Source organism: Engraulis encrasicolus, chromosome 22, assembly GCF_034702125.1.
Source record: "Engraulis encrasicolus isolate BLACKSEA-1 chromosome 22, IST_EnEncr_1.0, whole genome shotgun sequence".
Classification (NCBI taxonomy): Eukaryota; Metazoa; Chordata; class Actinopteri; order Clupeiformes; family Engraulidae; genus Engraulis; species Engraulis encrasicolus.
The window spans coordinates 41,335,353-41,351,839 of record NC_085878.1 but is presented as its reverse complement, the minus strand read 5'-3'; the positions used below and the strand labels follow the sequence as shown (position 1 = coordinate 41,351,839).

The 16,487-nt window shown below is 43.3% G+C and overlaps 1 protein-coding gene across 4 annotated transcripts in view; it reads left to right on the top strand.

The window, feature by feature from the left end:
• The window catches only part of LOC134438326 (golgin subfamily B member 1-like), a 50,615-nt gene that overhangs the window by 14,924 nt on the left and 19,204 nt on the right, over positions 1-16,487 (top strand). For 2 of the 4 annotated variants that reach the window (XM_063187874.1, XM_063187871.1), the window contains exons 6-21: positions 1,919-2,086; positions 2,762-2,980; positions 3,806-3,928; positions 4,339-4,452; positions 4,903-5,221; positions 5,525-5,640; positions 6,118-6,235; positions 6,785-6,876; positions 7,312-7,471; positions 12,922-13,028; positions 13,684-13,813; positions 14,699-14,832; positions 15,291-15,338; positions 15,714-15,823; positions 16,027-16,195; positions 16,367-16,471. In XM_063187874.1, the coding sequence (XP_063043944.1) occupies positions 1,919-2,086; positions 2,762-2,980; positions 3,806-3,928; positions 4,339-4,452; positions 4,903-5,221; positions 5,525-5,640; positions 6,118-6,235; positions 6,785-6,876; positions 7,312-7,471; positions 12,922-13,028; positions 13,684-13,813; positions 14,699-14,832; positions 15,291-15,338; positions 15,714-15,823; positions 16,027-16,195; positions 16,367-16,471 (2,232 nt within the window). The remainder of the gene's footprint in view (positions 1-1,918; positions 2,087-2,761; positions 2,981-3,805; positions 3,929-4,338; positions 4,453-4,902; positions 5,222-5,524; positions 5,641-6,117; positions 6,236-6,784; positions 6,877-7,311; positions 7,472-12,921; positions 13,029-13,683; positions 13,814-14,698; positions 14,833-15,290; positions 15,339-15,713; positions 15,824-16,026; positions 16,196-16,366; positions 16,472-16,487) is intronic. The other 2 variants (XM_063187872.1, XM_063187873.1) reach the window with 2 other exon arrangements.

Here is a 16,487-nt window from a genome sequence, read left to right as displayed (position 1 = left end):
GTCCCCGCGGTGCATTAAAAAGTATTAAAAAGCATTAAATTTAGAACATGTGATTTAAGGCCGTGAAAAGCATTACATTTAGCTATTTTTTGAGGTGTGGCATTAAATATGAAAAAGCCTGGCATTAAATTTCACCCAGACACAATGTATTAAAATATAGATGCCTGCACAGTCTTCCGTAAAAACATTGTTTCATAACTATAAGGCGGCAACAAGGTTTCGAGACTGTCAGTCATGTCTGGGGTAAACAATGCACTCGATAGTGACAGGCCCGCCGGGGTAGCAGACCCTATCGTTCGGATCCCCCTACTGGATGATGGCGATGGCTGACTTGGTAGGCTAAATCCCATCCACCACAGTGCGTGTGACTGACCGCAGTACAGTTGAAAGTGAAACTTGTTAAATTTCATCAACCAATATGCAGCGTGGAAGCTATATCTGTGGTGCCAGCTTACTCGTCGAAAGCGTAAGTCTTAAAATGACTGCATTGTTTTCAAACTTTGTATCTCGTCATCTAGCCTGCTCGTGCTCTATAATGCTCCTCCTTCTCCTAATGTTAGCCATGCCCTCTCGTTTAGGTTTGTGTTTGCTAACGCATATAATTTCATGAATGCCTGATGAATGCATTCATACAATATGCTACGTCAAAGTGTCCTCGAGCTTCGTGGCGTATTATTTGATGCTGTCAGGTGCTAATGCAATCCGAAGTGAGCACGAGTGTTGTGAAGTTGCAAGCGGTGGAAATGCGTTTCAGATGTAACATAAATCGGGCGAGTAACGGAGTGTTTTCTACGAGGCTAAATGTTGCAATGAGGATATGCGAGGATGTCCAAATCGGTAACCGCGTGGTGTTTGCATCGCTATTCCAGTCGCCGCGTGTCCGCGATTAGGGAAATGTTTGTGGAATTCATATCAAGTTCCGCTGCTGCTGTTAATTTGCTCCCACTCTGAAGAACGACTTGCTTAACTGAAAGTAGAACGCCTACTATGGAGCAGGAGGGAACAAACAGGAGGAGCAGTCCAGAGCTGAGCAGTCGTTCTTTTTTAACCCTTTTGACGCCACAGGTGTTATCTCTCCTAGACTAAGGTGCACTGCACTCCAATATTTATCCATTATAAAAGATTAATTGTTGGTCCGTTTTTAATCTTTATATTGAAGGTATTCCATGAAATTTCATCAAACTTTTCAAATATACACAATTTTGAAATTGTTTCAGTTTTGGATGACTTTTTGGTTAAAGATGTTTTAATCTAATGGGTAGTGTGTGTGCACCACCTCACTCTTTTTTGTTGTCATCTCTATGGTTAAAGTAAGCACAAAAATGACTAGGGTATTAGAGTTTGGGCCCACCTATGCAGCAGCCAGATCAACTGAAAGAATATTTTAGCACATGGAGTTACACAGATGCTGGCTACTTGATTTGAAATTATAATGAATTATCTAAGGAAGGGGCCGATTTCATGACAACTCCCACATCATACAGAAACCTCTTTGACAAGTCATGACAAACATCTGGTGCAGAAAGTGACTAGGGAGCAGGCAATGAGAATAAAATAACACAGTGAGCAGTGTGAATGTATGTATTACATTACATTATAGCAATGTAATAACAATAGCAATATTATACCATGTAACACACACACAAGCACACCGGTGTAGTGGTATTAATTTTACTGTTGGAGGTATTAAAAATGGTATTAAAAAGCATTAAATTGGGTGATGAAAAATGTGCAGATACCCTGGATTTATTCTTTAATTATCCCACCAAAAAAAGGACGACCATGTGGTCTCTATGTTGTCTTAGGTTAACTGCACTGTCACTCTTACAGCAGATAGCTGTACATAATTTGTGTGTGTGCATTGTTGTTGCGTCAGACTAAGGCGCTGATCTGATCTGTGTGTTTGCCGTCCTGTTAGACTAAAGAGCTAGAGGCCCAGCGAGAGCGAGGGGTGGAGATGGACGCCATGTTGGTGGAGAAGGACCAGAGGCTGGCGGAGAAGGAGGCCTACATCGTGCACCTCCAGATGGGCCTCGGAAACGCACAGCCGGGACCGGCGCCGGCACCCACGCCTCAGGACAACAAGGTGAGAAGAAGATTTATGACGTTCATTATGTCTTAGAGTTATAGCAAATCTTACAGTTTCTTTGGTAACACTTTATTTTCAGGATACATCTATTAGCACCAAGGAGGTCTACATAAGGTCTTACTTACTGTATCATTGATTAGCACTAATACATACAATATTAATGCCTGTGTAAGTAACTTGTAAGGCGTGTACTAAGCAAAATCAGACGGTTGTTAGACATTTATTCGCAAATGTCTTGTTCATGCACACAATAAGGGATTTATTACCAATATAACCTTAGTAAGGACCTAGTAGACCTAGATTTCTATTTATGAGTAAGCAGTAAGGATCAGAATACAATGTGTATAAGCTCCTGGTACACTGTGTGAACAAACCCTGAACATTGTGAAAACAGATGTGGAATAAGGGTCCCTATTCCAAAGTGAGGCATTGCTCAGCCTAGATGGCTTAGGGCCCCCACACTACCTAGGGTCCCTACTCTATCCAATAAATCAACCAACTTTTTGTTTGGGTTTCTCTTTATTTTCGGCTTTCAATACAGTCCAGCTCCTGTGTGCGACTCGGTTTTCTTTTCACGGCATCATTGTTCACAGAGTGAAACCTCCCAATTACGACACGGCGCGGACGCCATCTCTCCCTTCACTGATACAATGATATGTAATATCTCTCCAGGCTGAGTCATCATCGTCGTCATCCTCTCCGTCTGCGGTGGCGGAGGACAGTGGCGGCTCAGTGTCGGAGCTGCAGCTGCTGGTGCAGAGCCTGACTAAGAAGGTGGGGGACGGGGAGGAGCGCTACAGCCTGCTGCAGGAGCAGGTGGACAGCCTCAAGGCCCTGGTGGAGACAGAGAAGGCCCAGTACGAGGAGAAGGAGAGCATGTACAAGCAGAATGTAAGTCCATGTAGCGTAGAGATATCACACGGGTCCGTCTAGTTTAGTAGCGATCTCACACTCAGATCCAGGAGGAGAAGGAGAGCATGTACAAGCAGAGCGTAAGTCTGTGTAGCGCAGGGATATCAAATTCAGGCCCTCTGGGGGGGACAAATCTGGTCCTCGAGCTCATTTCAAATGTGTATCACATTTGGCTCACCAAGGGCTTGAGTCATCTCCTTTTTGTTGTCATGATGATGACTCATTGTTGCCCGTTATTGTCTTTCTGTTGAGCTGCATTTCACTGCTTGATCAGCAGCACTTTGGTTAGCTGTGTCTGTTTAAAACATGCTGCAAAGCCTCTAGTACTTAACTTAAGTCGTACTTGTTTATGAGTTCATGTACAGTAGACTGCCATGTATGGTATAGTGTTGTGGGGTATTGCTACTGTGTTGATTACTGCCATGTATGGTATAGTGTTGTGGGGTATTGCTACTGTGTTTATTATGATTTGCTGTTCAAAGACTCTGAACCGCTTGGCTCGATTCAGTGTACAGTAGATGTGGTTGGGTTCTTAACTGTGCGTGCGTGCGTGCGTGCGTGCGTGCGTGCGTGCGTGCGTGCGTGCGTGCGTGCATGTGTGTGAGATGGAGATGTCACATCTAACTGGACTTATCTGTATATTGTCAATCTTCAGGATTTTCCTAATAATGTTTGGATCTGTAATCCTTCCCTGTGTGACGATCCAAATAAAAGTGCTAAACTGTGTGTGTGTGTGTGTGTGTGTGTGTGTGTGTGTGTGTGTGTGTGTGTGTGTGTGTGTTTGTGTGTGGTTTGTAATTTCAGATCCAGACCTTCAAGGACATCATAATGCAGAAGGACAACCAGCTGCTGGAGCTGAATCAGCAGCATGAGCAGGAGCTCTTCAAACTGGCAGCCAAGTCGGACGCCAGTGCCGACCTAGAGCAGGTAATCTCCAACAAACTGGCCTTACAATGCAGGATGTTATCAGATGCAATAAAACAAGTCGGTCAGGCATTTATTATGAAGACCTTTATCCTCCTGTGTGCACGTTTTGAATTCATTGTTGTTGCTTTAATGGTCTCTTTATCTCAACAACTATCAGCAAATAAGCATTCAATAATAGTGTGATTTGAGAAGAATGTCAAGACATTGGTAGAGGATTTCGAACAAACAAGTAGCCCTCGGGTAGCCCTTGGTAGCCCTCCGACCCAGAAAGGTTGGGGACCCCTGCTCAAATAACTGCAAGTCTCTTTGGATAAACACATCCGCTAAATGTCATGTAATGTAATGTAATGCAATGCAATGCAATGCAATATCTCTATTGGTCTCCCATGTGTGTGATGTTGTTGCTGCAGCTGCTGAAGGCCTTGAAGCAGAAGCTGCATGAGAAGGAGGAGGTGCTGCTGGGGAAGGCCCAGGTCATCGAGGTGCTACAGGGCGAGGTGGACACCAGGGACCAGCAGATACAGGTACAGTATAGGCTGCCTGCGGAGAAGTTAGTGCTTCTGGCATACATTTAGGCCTCTTTTCCACTGTCGGTTTTGTGGTAGGCCCACAGCTAGACACAGTGCAACTCGCCCGCCACATTTTTGCTTTTCGATTGAGCTGTTTCGTGCTTATTCAAAAAGCAAAAAGTGGCGGCCGAGTCGCGCTGTGTCGAGCTGTAGGCCTAACAGAAAAATGGCAGTGGAAAAGAGGCAGTAGGCTCCTTCTCGATTGTTACGATATTCTTCAGGTCGCTGTGTGGTGCCAGTTTGTGTTGGGGTCCCATTTTGATTGCCGTAGCTTTCTGCATATGCCTCTGTATTTGCGTTTGCGAACTGGAACCTTTTCAGTTAACATTTAAGTAAAATCTATTCATTCAGTCATCAACTGTCATCCATATATAAGAATAATTGTTTTTAAAACTTCCCGTGCAGGAGTTGTCGGAGCGCATGCGGCGCCTGCAGGGTGAGCGCGAGAACCTGCAGTCTAAGCTGGAGGCGGAGAAGCACGTGATGCGGGCGCAGCTGCGCGACCTCATGGACAAGCACCAGAGCGAGCTGCGACGCGTCACCGAGAAACACGAGCAGGAGATGAGCGAGAAGGAGCAGCAGCTAAGGAGCCAATCACAGCGGACCGCGGAGAAGGATCAGGAGCCACGCAACCAATCAGGCAACACCGGTGCAGTCCAGAGTCCCGCCTCTTCTGATGGTGCAGTGAACACAGAGGCAGCACACAGACTATCGCAGCTGGAAGGTTCGATTTTGTAATTAATCATGTCTGTTGTAGTCAGTTTTTTACACTTTGGGTTTCTTTAAACCTAATGATGCATGAGGTGGTTTTCTTGTTTGCAGAGTTTGCAGAGTCTGTAATAACATCTTTTTGACGAAATGAGTCCACCTTGCATTTTGTATTGTGCGTCACTGGTTTTATGAACTTTCATTTCAGCTCTAATTTCAGCTTGGGCTGACTCCTTTATGTATAATGTTGAGTTTGTTTGCTTGATGCCTCTTTTTTTGCTGACAATTGTTTTTTTTCTGTCTTTCGAACTCTCTTTAGCCCAAGTCAAACTAAAAGCAGACGAGGCCAGCAAGTCTGAGGCCAAGTTTTTGAAGATGAAGGCATGGTCTAAGAACCGCATCCGACAGCTGGAGGACGAGCTGAAGAAGGCACAGGTAAGATGATGGCGATGATCATCAAATTGTTATCATGATTATTTATTATTCAAGTTCTTTTGTTTCAAATGTGTAAAAGTTTGTTATCTTTGACCTGACATGTTATGACGGTCAAACTTCCGTCTTCATCAGAGTCGAAACATGTCGGGTGAAAGATAACAAACTTTTAAATATCTGAAACAAAATAACTTGAATAGTCAATATAACCTTAAGACATAATGATCGTCATAAATCTATCACGATTATTATTTTGCTTATTATTTCTGTTGTTATTATTGGTAGCATTGGTGCATTGACATATTCAGTACAGTATTCATACTTATTCATATACTTATTCATACTTCTTCAGTAGGGCTTACAAACCCAAGAAGCGACCATACTAAAGCCATGTTACTGATGCTATTTGGCCAGCTGATTTCTTGTTTGTTGAACCTATACAGTAGCTGATCAACTACAATTATTTATTTTTTGGTCCAGTCTGGAATCACAGTTCCAGATGTGTCCATCCTGCGAAGCCGAGTATCAGAACTGGAAGAGGAGCGAGAGGAGCTGCTTTGCAAACTGGACCAGTGTGATGACCTCATATCCAAAAACGGTAAAATGTCTTATTCTCTTCTACAATTATTATTTAAACAGAAAACCGTCCGAACATTGTTATTATAAGTAATATTACTTGCTTGCTTTCATGTGTGGACCGTGCAGGACTGTGCAAGTCTGTGAAGCCTAAATCAATTTGGGAACCAGTGGTTTAACTGGCAGAAAAGTAATATTAATATAATTAAAACGTTTTAAATTCAACACTATAGGTATGCCTAAAAAGTCCTGGCACTCAAGAGGCAAAAAATTGGGAAGTACCAGATACTTTGTACTGATGCATACTGGCCCATTTAAAGCACTGTTGGTTACTATGCCAAGTTATACTTGACTAGCCTTACAAAGTGTGTGTGTGTCAGGGCTGCAGACTAAATTCCTTATAATGTTTTATGATTTATCGTTATGCATGTCTTCGACTTGTCAAGAAGACTCCTTGATGTCTTATTGTGTGTGTGTGTGTGTGTGTGTGTGTGTGTGTGTGTGTGTGTGTGTGTGTGTGTGTGTGTGTGTGTGTGTGTGCGTGCGCGTGTGTGTGTGTGTGTGTGTGCAGAGCTGCTGGAGGCCAAGTTGGTGGTTTATGAGGAACAGCAGAGGAAGATGCAGGCTGATCTGGAGCAGGTCACCAAGAGGGCCGCCTCACAGGTAGTCAGATATACGGATAGTTATACTACTGCTGAACAGCCTCACAAAAGTTGCTCTCTTCAGTCATTATGTATGTGACAGAGACATTATTTCAGCTTCTTTTGCTCTGGATACCCTGTCAGCTGCTTGTCAGGCATTCACACTCACCCACCTCTCCTGCAAGAGTCTGCAGTTACATGTTCGAGATACCCAGAAGTCCAGATTTAGTTTTCAAACAAAAACATCAGACCAACATAGTACCTATGTTATATGTAATTTACTGAAAGTTTGATGCATCAAGTCTTATTGCAAATAAAGTAGCTAGCCTAACCGAACGAACGTAGCAAAAGTGAATACTTGAGTATCATCTGCCTTTGTTGACCTCTGCAACTCGCGATTGCGGTGCCATGTGGCGTTCTGATCGTCTGGTCTGGTGTTGTGCGGCGCCCCCTGCAGGCCAGCGAGAGCGGCAGCGTGGACGAGCTGCAGAGCCACGTGCTGGAGTGGCAGGAGATGGTCACCATGGTGACGGAGGCAGAGGCGGCGCGCGACCAGGCGCGCGAGGAGAAGAGCGCCATGGCCCTGCGCATGAGTCACATCGAGGAGGAGAGAGAGGGTAAGCATGCGCTGCGGAGGCCCGCTTGACAAACCAGGGGTGCATTTCTCGAAACCAAAGTTGCTCACTATATTAGCTTCTTTGTTGTTTTCAATGCATTTTCCCATTGGCAACTACCGGAGTTGCTAACAGGCTAACAACTTCTATTTTGAGAGATGCACCCCTGGAACTGCCTCCTAGTGTAACACACAACCATAACCAATGTTTCATTGTGGTGGCGATGTTTGAATTTATTCAGATGTGAGCAGACACTGCGCAGCCAACGTTAACAGATGTGCCTTGTAATACGACTTAGTAACGCAACACAGCTATAACAAATGCAGTCTTCAATATTGTGGGGGCGATGTTTGACTTGGTTGAATTTTCAGGACGACAATGAAGCGATATTAAGAGATATAGCACACAGTCAACACAGCACGACCATAACCAAGGCAGTGATATTTCACTCCCTGTAACTGCGTAGTTGCACATATCCCATAACACAACACAGGCATGACTGACATTATGTACCGTATTAAGGCAGTGTTTAATTCTGCTGAGGGTAAGGAGAGACTGTTGGGAAGGTGTTAACAGTCTAGAGCAGTGATTCTCAACGGGGACGCTACAGCCCCCCAGGAGGCATTTGGGAGCCCTAGGGGGGTGTTGAGAAGGATACAGCTAAGTGGGGGCGGTGCTGTAGGGAATAGTTCCCATTCAGAGGCATTAGTCTATTTTATTTTTCAATAGTAAGAGTTGAGAACTACTGGTCTAGTGTCATAAGACACAGGCTGTAAAGCAGCACGGCCATTAGAAATATATTGCGGTGGTGATTTTTGACATCGAGGTTCAGGCTGAGAAGGAGAAGAGGGTACGGATTACGAAATGCAAAACTTCTTGGCAAATATTTAGCACCAGGTCACACAACGCAGCCATGAACACAACACAACGCAGCCGGTGCTGATGCTGATGCTAGACTCTGATAGTCAGGAGGGTAACAATGAAGCAAAACACAAAAGTAGAACACACACACACACACACACACACACGTACACACACACACGTACACACACACACGTGTACACACGCTGAAAGGCTACCTGCTGTTTATTCAACTCTCTCCCTCATTCCTCAAACATTGAAAGAATTGTATCGAGGAAATAAGCAGCAGTCTGTCCCCACCCCACCCTAGCTGGTTAAATAAAGCTATCAGACCTGTTTTTCTGCAGCCAGCCTAACGCCTTTTCTGTCTAGTCCTTTTTAGTCTGCGTAGAAATAGTAGCGGCTTTGTCGTAGGCTTTCTAAGAGAGTCATGATGCAAGCTTTCCCCTGTCTAGAGTCACTTCTGCTGTTAGTGATGTTTGATGAGGCCGACCAATGAAGCAACTTTTTGCAATCAGCAATGGAGTTAATTATGGTAGACCTAAGACTCTGGATTTTCTCAACACAGACACAGGCTCACACTCTCACAGACACACACACGCACACACGCACACGCACACACACTTGTCCTGATTGCGACCCACTTTTCTCACTTGACCTACATAAGTGAAAGCCAAACAGCAGCAAAGTTTGTTTTATGGAGTGTTTTTCTCCCCCCTTGACTTATTTTTGTTATTTGTCTGTTCATTTGAGCATGACGCCTTTTGTGTTTTTGTGTTTCTTTTTCCCTTTTAAAAAAAAATTCTCCTGCTCCATCCATGTGGCGAGCGTTCGTTCGCCCCTTCGAGCCCCCTGTTCGCCCCACTCCACTCCACCTCTCCTCCTGCTCTTTGTGATGGGCGCAGCCACAGAGAACAGTTTCCCATCAGTTTTGTGCATGCAGGTCCTCCCCCTCCCCACCCTTGTCCCTCACCCCTACCCTACCCCCGATCCCTCCCCTCCCCCTCAAACTGGGCGGCTCCCCCTGCTGTACTGCTGTGTGTTTCCCATAATGCATTTCTGTCAGGGGGTGCAAACACTCAGCAGTGCAGTAGAGGCAGCCGCTGGTTTCCTTTTCCAGGTCCTCAACTTTCTTTTCTTCATTTTGTGTTTCTGTCTCCTTTTTTATTTCCTTGTTCTCCCCTTTCTACCCTTCTCCTTCTCCTTCTCTTCCTCCTCCTCCTGCCCTCGGCCGTAATAAACTGGTGCTGATGTGTCTTAAGGGGCTCCAAAGGCCACTACTGGTTATTGGGATGGGGCTGGGCTGGGCCGGGCTGGGCTGGGTTGGGCTGGGCTGGGCTTCTCCTTTGGTGGTGGGAGTAACCGTAACAAGTCATTAACGCTCAGATTCATATGAACATGCCAAATGTAAAGAGATGCATACATCAGGCTACTAGAGGAAACCATCAAAAGGAAATTAGAATGTTTGGTGTTAATATTTTGAAAATTCACTGAACATTGTCTGGTCCTAATACTGGGAATTGTGCTTTGTTGTATAGTTTTTTTACAGTTACACAGGGGTTTAATTGATAGCAAATATTAATAACATTGGCCCTGTTTGATGTTGCTCTAGTTCAGAAAATGGCTATTTGGTATCTGGTTCTGAAAATCTCTATTTGGTATTTTTGTGAATAGACCTTACCATGATAAACCTTGAAATTCCATGACACTTAATGGTAACACTATTAAATGTGCTGCTCATTTTCAATTGCCTTTTTACCTGGGCTGAAGCTTTGAACTGTTTATCCCCAACTTGCTCATTAAAATTGATTTTACTCTTTAATCTTTGTATTAATGCTGCATACTAACAATTTAGACCATTGTCACTTATGTGTTGTGGAGGGCCAGAGTTGGACTTGTTTAATTGAGTTTCTTCTTCTCTTCAGATTCTTATCTAATAAATAATCTCAGAATCAGCTTTCGATAAACTGATTTTGATATTATTTTAGCAATCTCTTTGTGGGTGGGTCAATGACATGTTTTTAGTAGCATATGTCAGGTGTTATTACAACCACAGCTAGTGCCCATAAATTAAATAATTAAATTAATGCACATGCCATCAATATGCCTCTTAGATAATCTTTTTTCAATTAAAAAAAATAAATCTTTCAATCTTTCAAAATCATTTAATCCATACAACACCGGCAGTAGCTGTGGTTGCACCGCCCTGATGTCTTCTACTACAAAAACATTGTTGACCCATGTAAAGAAATGAAAGTTTCCTTGAACATTAACATGGAAACATGGACAACATTAATATGGAACATTACATGGAAAGACAGATTACTCTGAATTAAATCAAACATGCTACACAGCTGAGCTGACGATTGCAATTTATTCTGCTTCCAAATGTAGTCAGACAACGTCTTTATTGATGTGTTAGTGTAGTCCTCTTCATATGCTCCTAATACATCTACACCTTCCTCTTCATCTAATTATGTCTGATTTAAGGATAACTTCTGCCATTTTCCACATGCAGTTGTAATGCTCACACTACCCTGCACTTGACAGTACCTGAGATTTTTTTCTTCTTCAGCCTTTTCCCAGATCCTGGTCATTGTAATAAGGGCAGAGTTTGTTACATAAAAAACATCAAAAAACCATTCCCAATAACATCCAAAAGGTTCTGCAACATCAGCAGACAACTAGCAAACAGCGATACCTTTTGGGATAATATTTGGACTAGGCTAAGGTTTTTGATGTAAACAAAGTCTGCCCCCATTAGAATAGCTCAGATCTCGGAAAGGGCTGAGCCGAAAAATGCAGCATCACCGGGTACTGACAAGTCAAGGGTAGCGTGAGCAATACAACAGCATATTGAAATTGGCTGAAGTTCCCCTTTAACTTTTCCTGGCTTCTAACACACTCATACTCATACATATTACCTCCCTTATCTCCTCCAATGCAAGCAAGCGTGTTGAGCCTCCTGTCACACAAATGTGCATGTTGGAAGACAGACACGGATGCTTATTGCACATAAGCTTTGCTGGCAATGGTCTCGCCCTCACTCCCACTCACTCCCTCCCCTTCTTCCCTAATCCAGATAAGTGACCCCCCACCCCCATCCACCTACTCCCCCCCTGCACCTGCGCCTAGATGCACCCCACCCCTGATATCACAAAGCAGATGGGAATTTGTTTTGTGCGGCTTGATTGTGCTGTGCTAGTCATAATTATAAGCTTGTTAATGTGATTGCAACAACAACTCCCTGCCAACCTGCCATCGCTCATCCCCCCCTCAAAACCCTGACTCTACCCAACCCCCCCCCATTTCCTAAAATAGCATTCAGTTCAAATTAAATATTCAAGTTCCTTTGTTTCAGATATGTAAAAGTTAGTTATCTTTTACCTGACATGTTTCGACTGTTACATTTCAGTCTTCATCAGAGGGTCACATGGATGTTGAGATGTGACGTGCTTTAAAACGGCTAATGTTGTGGAGGTGCGACCTTCCTGTCAATATCGTCCACAAAATTAGCTGTTTTAAAGCACGTCACATCTCAACATCCATGTGACCCTCAGATGAAAGCGGAAGTTTCACCGTCGAAACATGTCAAGTAAAAGATAACTAACTTTTACATGTCTGAAACAAAGGAACTAGAATATTTCATGTAACCTCAGGATATAATGAACGTCATACATTTAGCATTCAGTTCAGTCTGTGACTACTTCCTCTTTCCAAAGTGGCAGAATGTGTTCTGTTTAAAGCCTGAATTTAATGAGCTAATTTTCACTCCCATCACCTCGAGTTCTGACCTCCAGACACATGTTCTTGTTGTTATTAAGGCTTTCCTTATGCCAATCTGTGCATGGCTTATTCACCCTATACCTGCTTGTGCACAAAGAAGCTTTCATATTTAAGAGCACACACGCACACGCACACACATACACATACACACACACATACATACACACACACACACACATACACATACACACACACATACATACACACACACACACACGCACACACCTTGGCAACTTGTACATACAACACGCGCACAGGGAAAGCATGCACTTTTTTCAGCCTTCACTGTTCACCGATGCTAGCCTACCACCACACCATTCACCAATGCTAGCCTGCATGGATTTGTGTCGACTGTGCTGTGACTGTGTTTAGTTGTTTTGTGACTGTGAATTCTTGGGGCCTGAGGAGAAAGTACTTTTTTCCCCCAAAGTTTATTTCTCTCTCAGCTGTCTGTAGTAACTGTACTGTTAGTCTCTGTCTTCACCTCATCATCTATCTCCTCCTCCTATTCTCCCATCTTTGCCTCACCACCACCACCACCATCATTCTCTCCTTACCTCTCCTCCTCCTCCTCCTCCTCCTCCATCTTTTTCATGTCTGATACCATACTCTATCCCCCTGTTTCCCATCTCCTATTCCCCACACCTATCATCCATCATACTATACCTACTTCCCACCACTCCACCAACTCCACTCCCACCTCCTCCACCACTTCTATTGGTTTAAATCTTGTTTTACTCCCGCCCCTTCCTGTGGCACAAAACTGATTGAGGATGACTGGTTCTTTCCTGGCTGCTCCGATCCAGCGCTGGCCAATCGGCAGCAGGAGTTGGAGGAGGAGCTGGCTCAGGCACGCGGGCTTCGCCAGCAGAGGGTTAAGAAGCTGGGAGACCCGGCCAATCGCACCTTGCAGGTACGCAAGCAACTTCTCAGGTGTTCAGGACAAGGAGTGTGGCATGCTGGTGGTGGTGGCCAAAACGGGGGTCCTCAGGACATCCCAAAGTGCTCTCAGTGTTTGTGACATGACAAGCAGGGCTTTGATCCAGAATTTTTGCCAAGTGGTCTCAATGTTTGAAAGATATAGTTCCTTACGACATGTTACATTGTGACATTACATTGTAGACTACAATTACGCTGTGACCGCATATTCTAGCATAATGCTTAGGGAGTTGTTCTGAAGATTGTAAGGCTCCATGTTTGAGTCCGCATGTACCAGGCCATTAACGTAACATTACATAGTAGGGACTCTACCTTGCGCTCTACCTACATTTTAAGCGCCTTTCACAATACCCAAGGTCACTTTACATTAAAACGGATAAATAACAGTAGAAAAAGTAATAACAAAGCATCAATGAATTCATATCCCCTTAATACACGGCATTATAAATTAGCTGTTACCAGAATGGCAATGACCAAGTCGTAATGTATTACTAAAGGCCCCGTGCACTGTCATAGTAGTGTAGTACTATAGTAGTTAACTTTCAATGTCTATTACAGCGTGCCTCAGGAGGTACGGCGTGCATTAAGGGGCTACTCTAATTTGTACAAATGCCCTTGTTGCACTGCAGGAGGATCTGGACTTTGATGAGCGGCAGTCCTTCCCCGATCCCAGCAGCCCCTCCGGCAACACGACCCCGATGGAGGGAGAGAACATGGGAGGTTGGTGGCCTGAGTACACTGCCCCTGCCCCTGACACAGGTGTGAAACCCACTACTAGACAGTTTATTTTGGCATGCACATTGTCCATGTCAGTCACCAAGCACCATGTGTTTTGACCATGGCACCAGTTTGGATTTCATTTTTTTTTTTTTTTTTTTTGGAAAACCATTTATTTTGTTGAAATTGTGTTGACTTTTAACATCTGGCATTGATTGATTGTTTCATCTGAAACATGGATTGATTTGTGTGAATATCTAACACATAACCGTAGTTCACTCACAGCTTTGGTTGACTTTCTGTATTTTTAAATTTAGTTTGCTGTTTCTCTTCCAGTGGATATTTTATTTGAAGCATGTGCGTGCTGATTAAACTGCCTAGTTTTTGGTTTGAATAGAGTGTGCCGTTCCTTATATTGGACACCTTGAACATGTCAGTTAACGTCTTAAACATGTAGATGAACTGAAGGCGACTGTTGGTAAGTGTTGGTAATTTCATTATATGCTTATGTGATGTGCTTTTAGGTTTAGTTCACTTAACGTAAGTTAGGTTAAGGGTTTCTACGTTAAAATGGTGACAATAGTAATTCTAGTGCAATAGTTACATAGCAAAATGACACTAACAGAAGTTCCCCAAGCAAATCAAAAATCTTTTTACACATTAAATACATTTCTAAAATCCTTAACCTAACTCTTAGCTGAAGCTATTTACTTTTGAAGCATTTTTTTATTATTTCGTCATGCACTTGGTTTATTGAAACCATCCACCCCATATTTGCATGTTTGTTTGATATGGTGATCTGCATGGAATACATTTAGAAACCATGCTATTGCACACTGTACGATGCTCATGCCGGTTCTTCCCATATCGTGGGTGCTCCTGTCTGTCTGTCCCTCTCTCTGTCTTGGGTTGGTATGTGTATATCAGATGGGCTGAGATCGGTGGTAGAGGAGCTGGAGAGGGAGAGAAACCAGCTGCAGGAGCAGATCATCGCCCTGGAGGAGCGCTGCCAGGACCTGGAGGATCGCCATCAGTTGCAAGCCCGAATCGAGTCCTTGCAGGTGTGTTTTACAATCTAGTGTTCACATATACCTTCATATTCAGCCCATATGTTTTTGCAATCTCACATTGTCATATCCAGATATACAGTCTATATTGTCATATCTAGGCATAGAGAGCACTGCATTATTTTTTACTATCATGCATCTGTTGTTTTCATACCTTGTCCACCTGCTTTTACACTTATACGTTGCCATGATATACTATCTAGACATTTTAGAGCACTGCATTTTGCTAATTCTGTTGTTTATGAAGTTGCACAATGCAATGTAATGACGCCATGCATGAAGGGGCTAACTCCAAGCAGGCTTAAGCAATCATTCTGTATGAAATGGTTCAGTTTTAAACTTAAAAGATATTTTAAGTTTAAGAGAGAAAGTAATTATGAAGGTTTGCATGCAGCTCATTGCCGATTTTGTGCCCAAACACTAGGAATTTGTAACAAAACCCTCTAACACAGGTGACGTTTGATGTAAATGAAGAAGAGAGGCCAGTTTGGGTTTGCCAGGTGTGTGTTTGTGTTGGTGTGTGCTGGAGAAAATAGTTCCGGCAGTGATTTCTAACGCTTGGGTTGTTCCTGTTTTGTTTTGTCAGACTCACTTTTCCTAGTTCACACAATGGGTTGTGGTACATGCAACAGTCCAATACAACTGCTTTTTTTTAGTTTCATAGATCACCAGTCACAGGGTGTGATGATCGGTGTTCTTGCTTTCCTCCTTCCTTTGTTAATGTGTCCTCATTTTCAAAGGAGGGGGGTTGTTATCAGAACTGAGCGAGTGCTTGTTTGCTGTGAAATAACCGTGCTGCTTTGCTGTAATTCATCATCTAACCCACTTAGTGGTGTTTCATGTAGTCTCTTCTGCTTTCACTTTTGCTCCTCAAGAACGAGTCGGAGAGACTGCAAGCTCAGTTGTCAAGCCTTCGCAGCCAACAGAGCAGGGACGCTGAGAAACACCAGCTCCTTGTCACAAGTCTTAACGAACAACTCAAGGGGTAAACTACAGACAATATATAAAATAAAGTCAATTAATTGTGCATATTATACCGTATTGTGGTTGCTGTTTTCTGTCCAAATGTCTCTTTTCTTGTAATAAATGTTAGGCAGGCAGCACCAACCAATTAGCATAGCAAGCATGGTTATCCTGCTGACAGTCACTTGTTCCTTATTCTTTTTTTGGTTTCCTATCCCTTCACAGATTGAGTGATACACAAGAGTGCCTGGAATCTTCTCTGATTGAGAAGGAACACACGCTTGCCAAAACCTCTGAGAAACTGGAGCTCATTGACAACCTCAGAGATGCTCTTCGGGAGAAAGAGGAGCAACACAAGGATGTGTCTGATAGACTTATTCAGACCGAGCATAATGTAAGTTCTAAACTTGAGTGCAATTCAATGGTTGTGCTTTGGTAATTAATACAAAGAATTGAAATGTTTGGAAAGTACACACTGTGCATGTATGTGTCTTGACTTCTACTATGTTCCTGTCTTTTATTTGTGTATTATGTATTATAATATTTAGTATTATATTTTTCACAGCTGTCAGAAATTACCCAGAAGTGCAGTACATTTGGAAAACAGAATGCAGAGTTTAAGACGATAGTAACAGAGCTCAATCAGAAGCTGAGCGTATTAAGAGAAAAGGTTTGTTTCTTTTTGC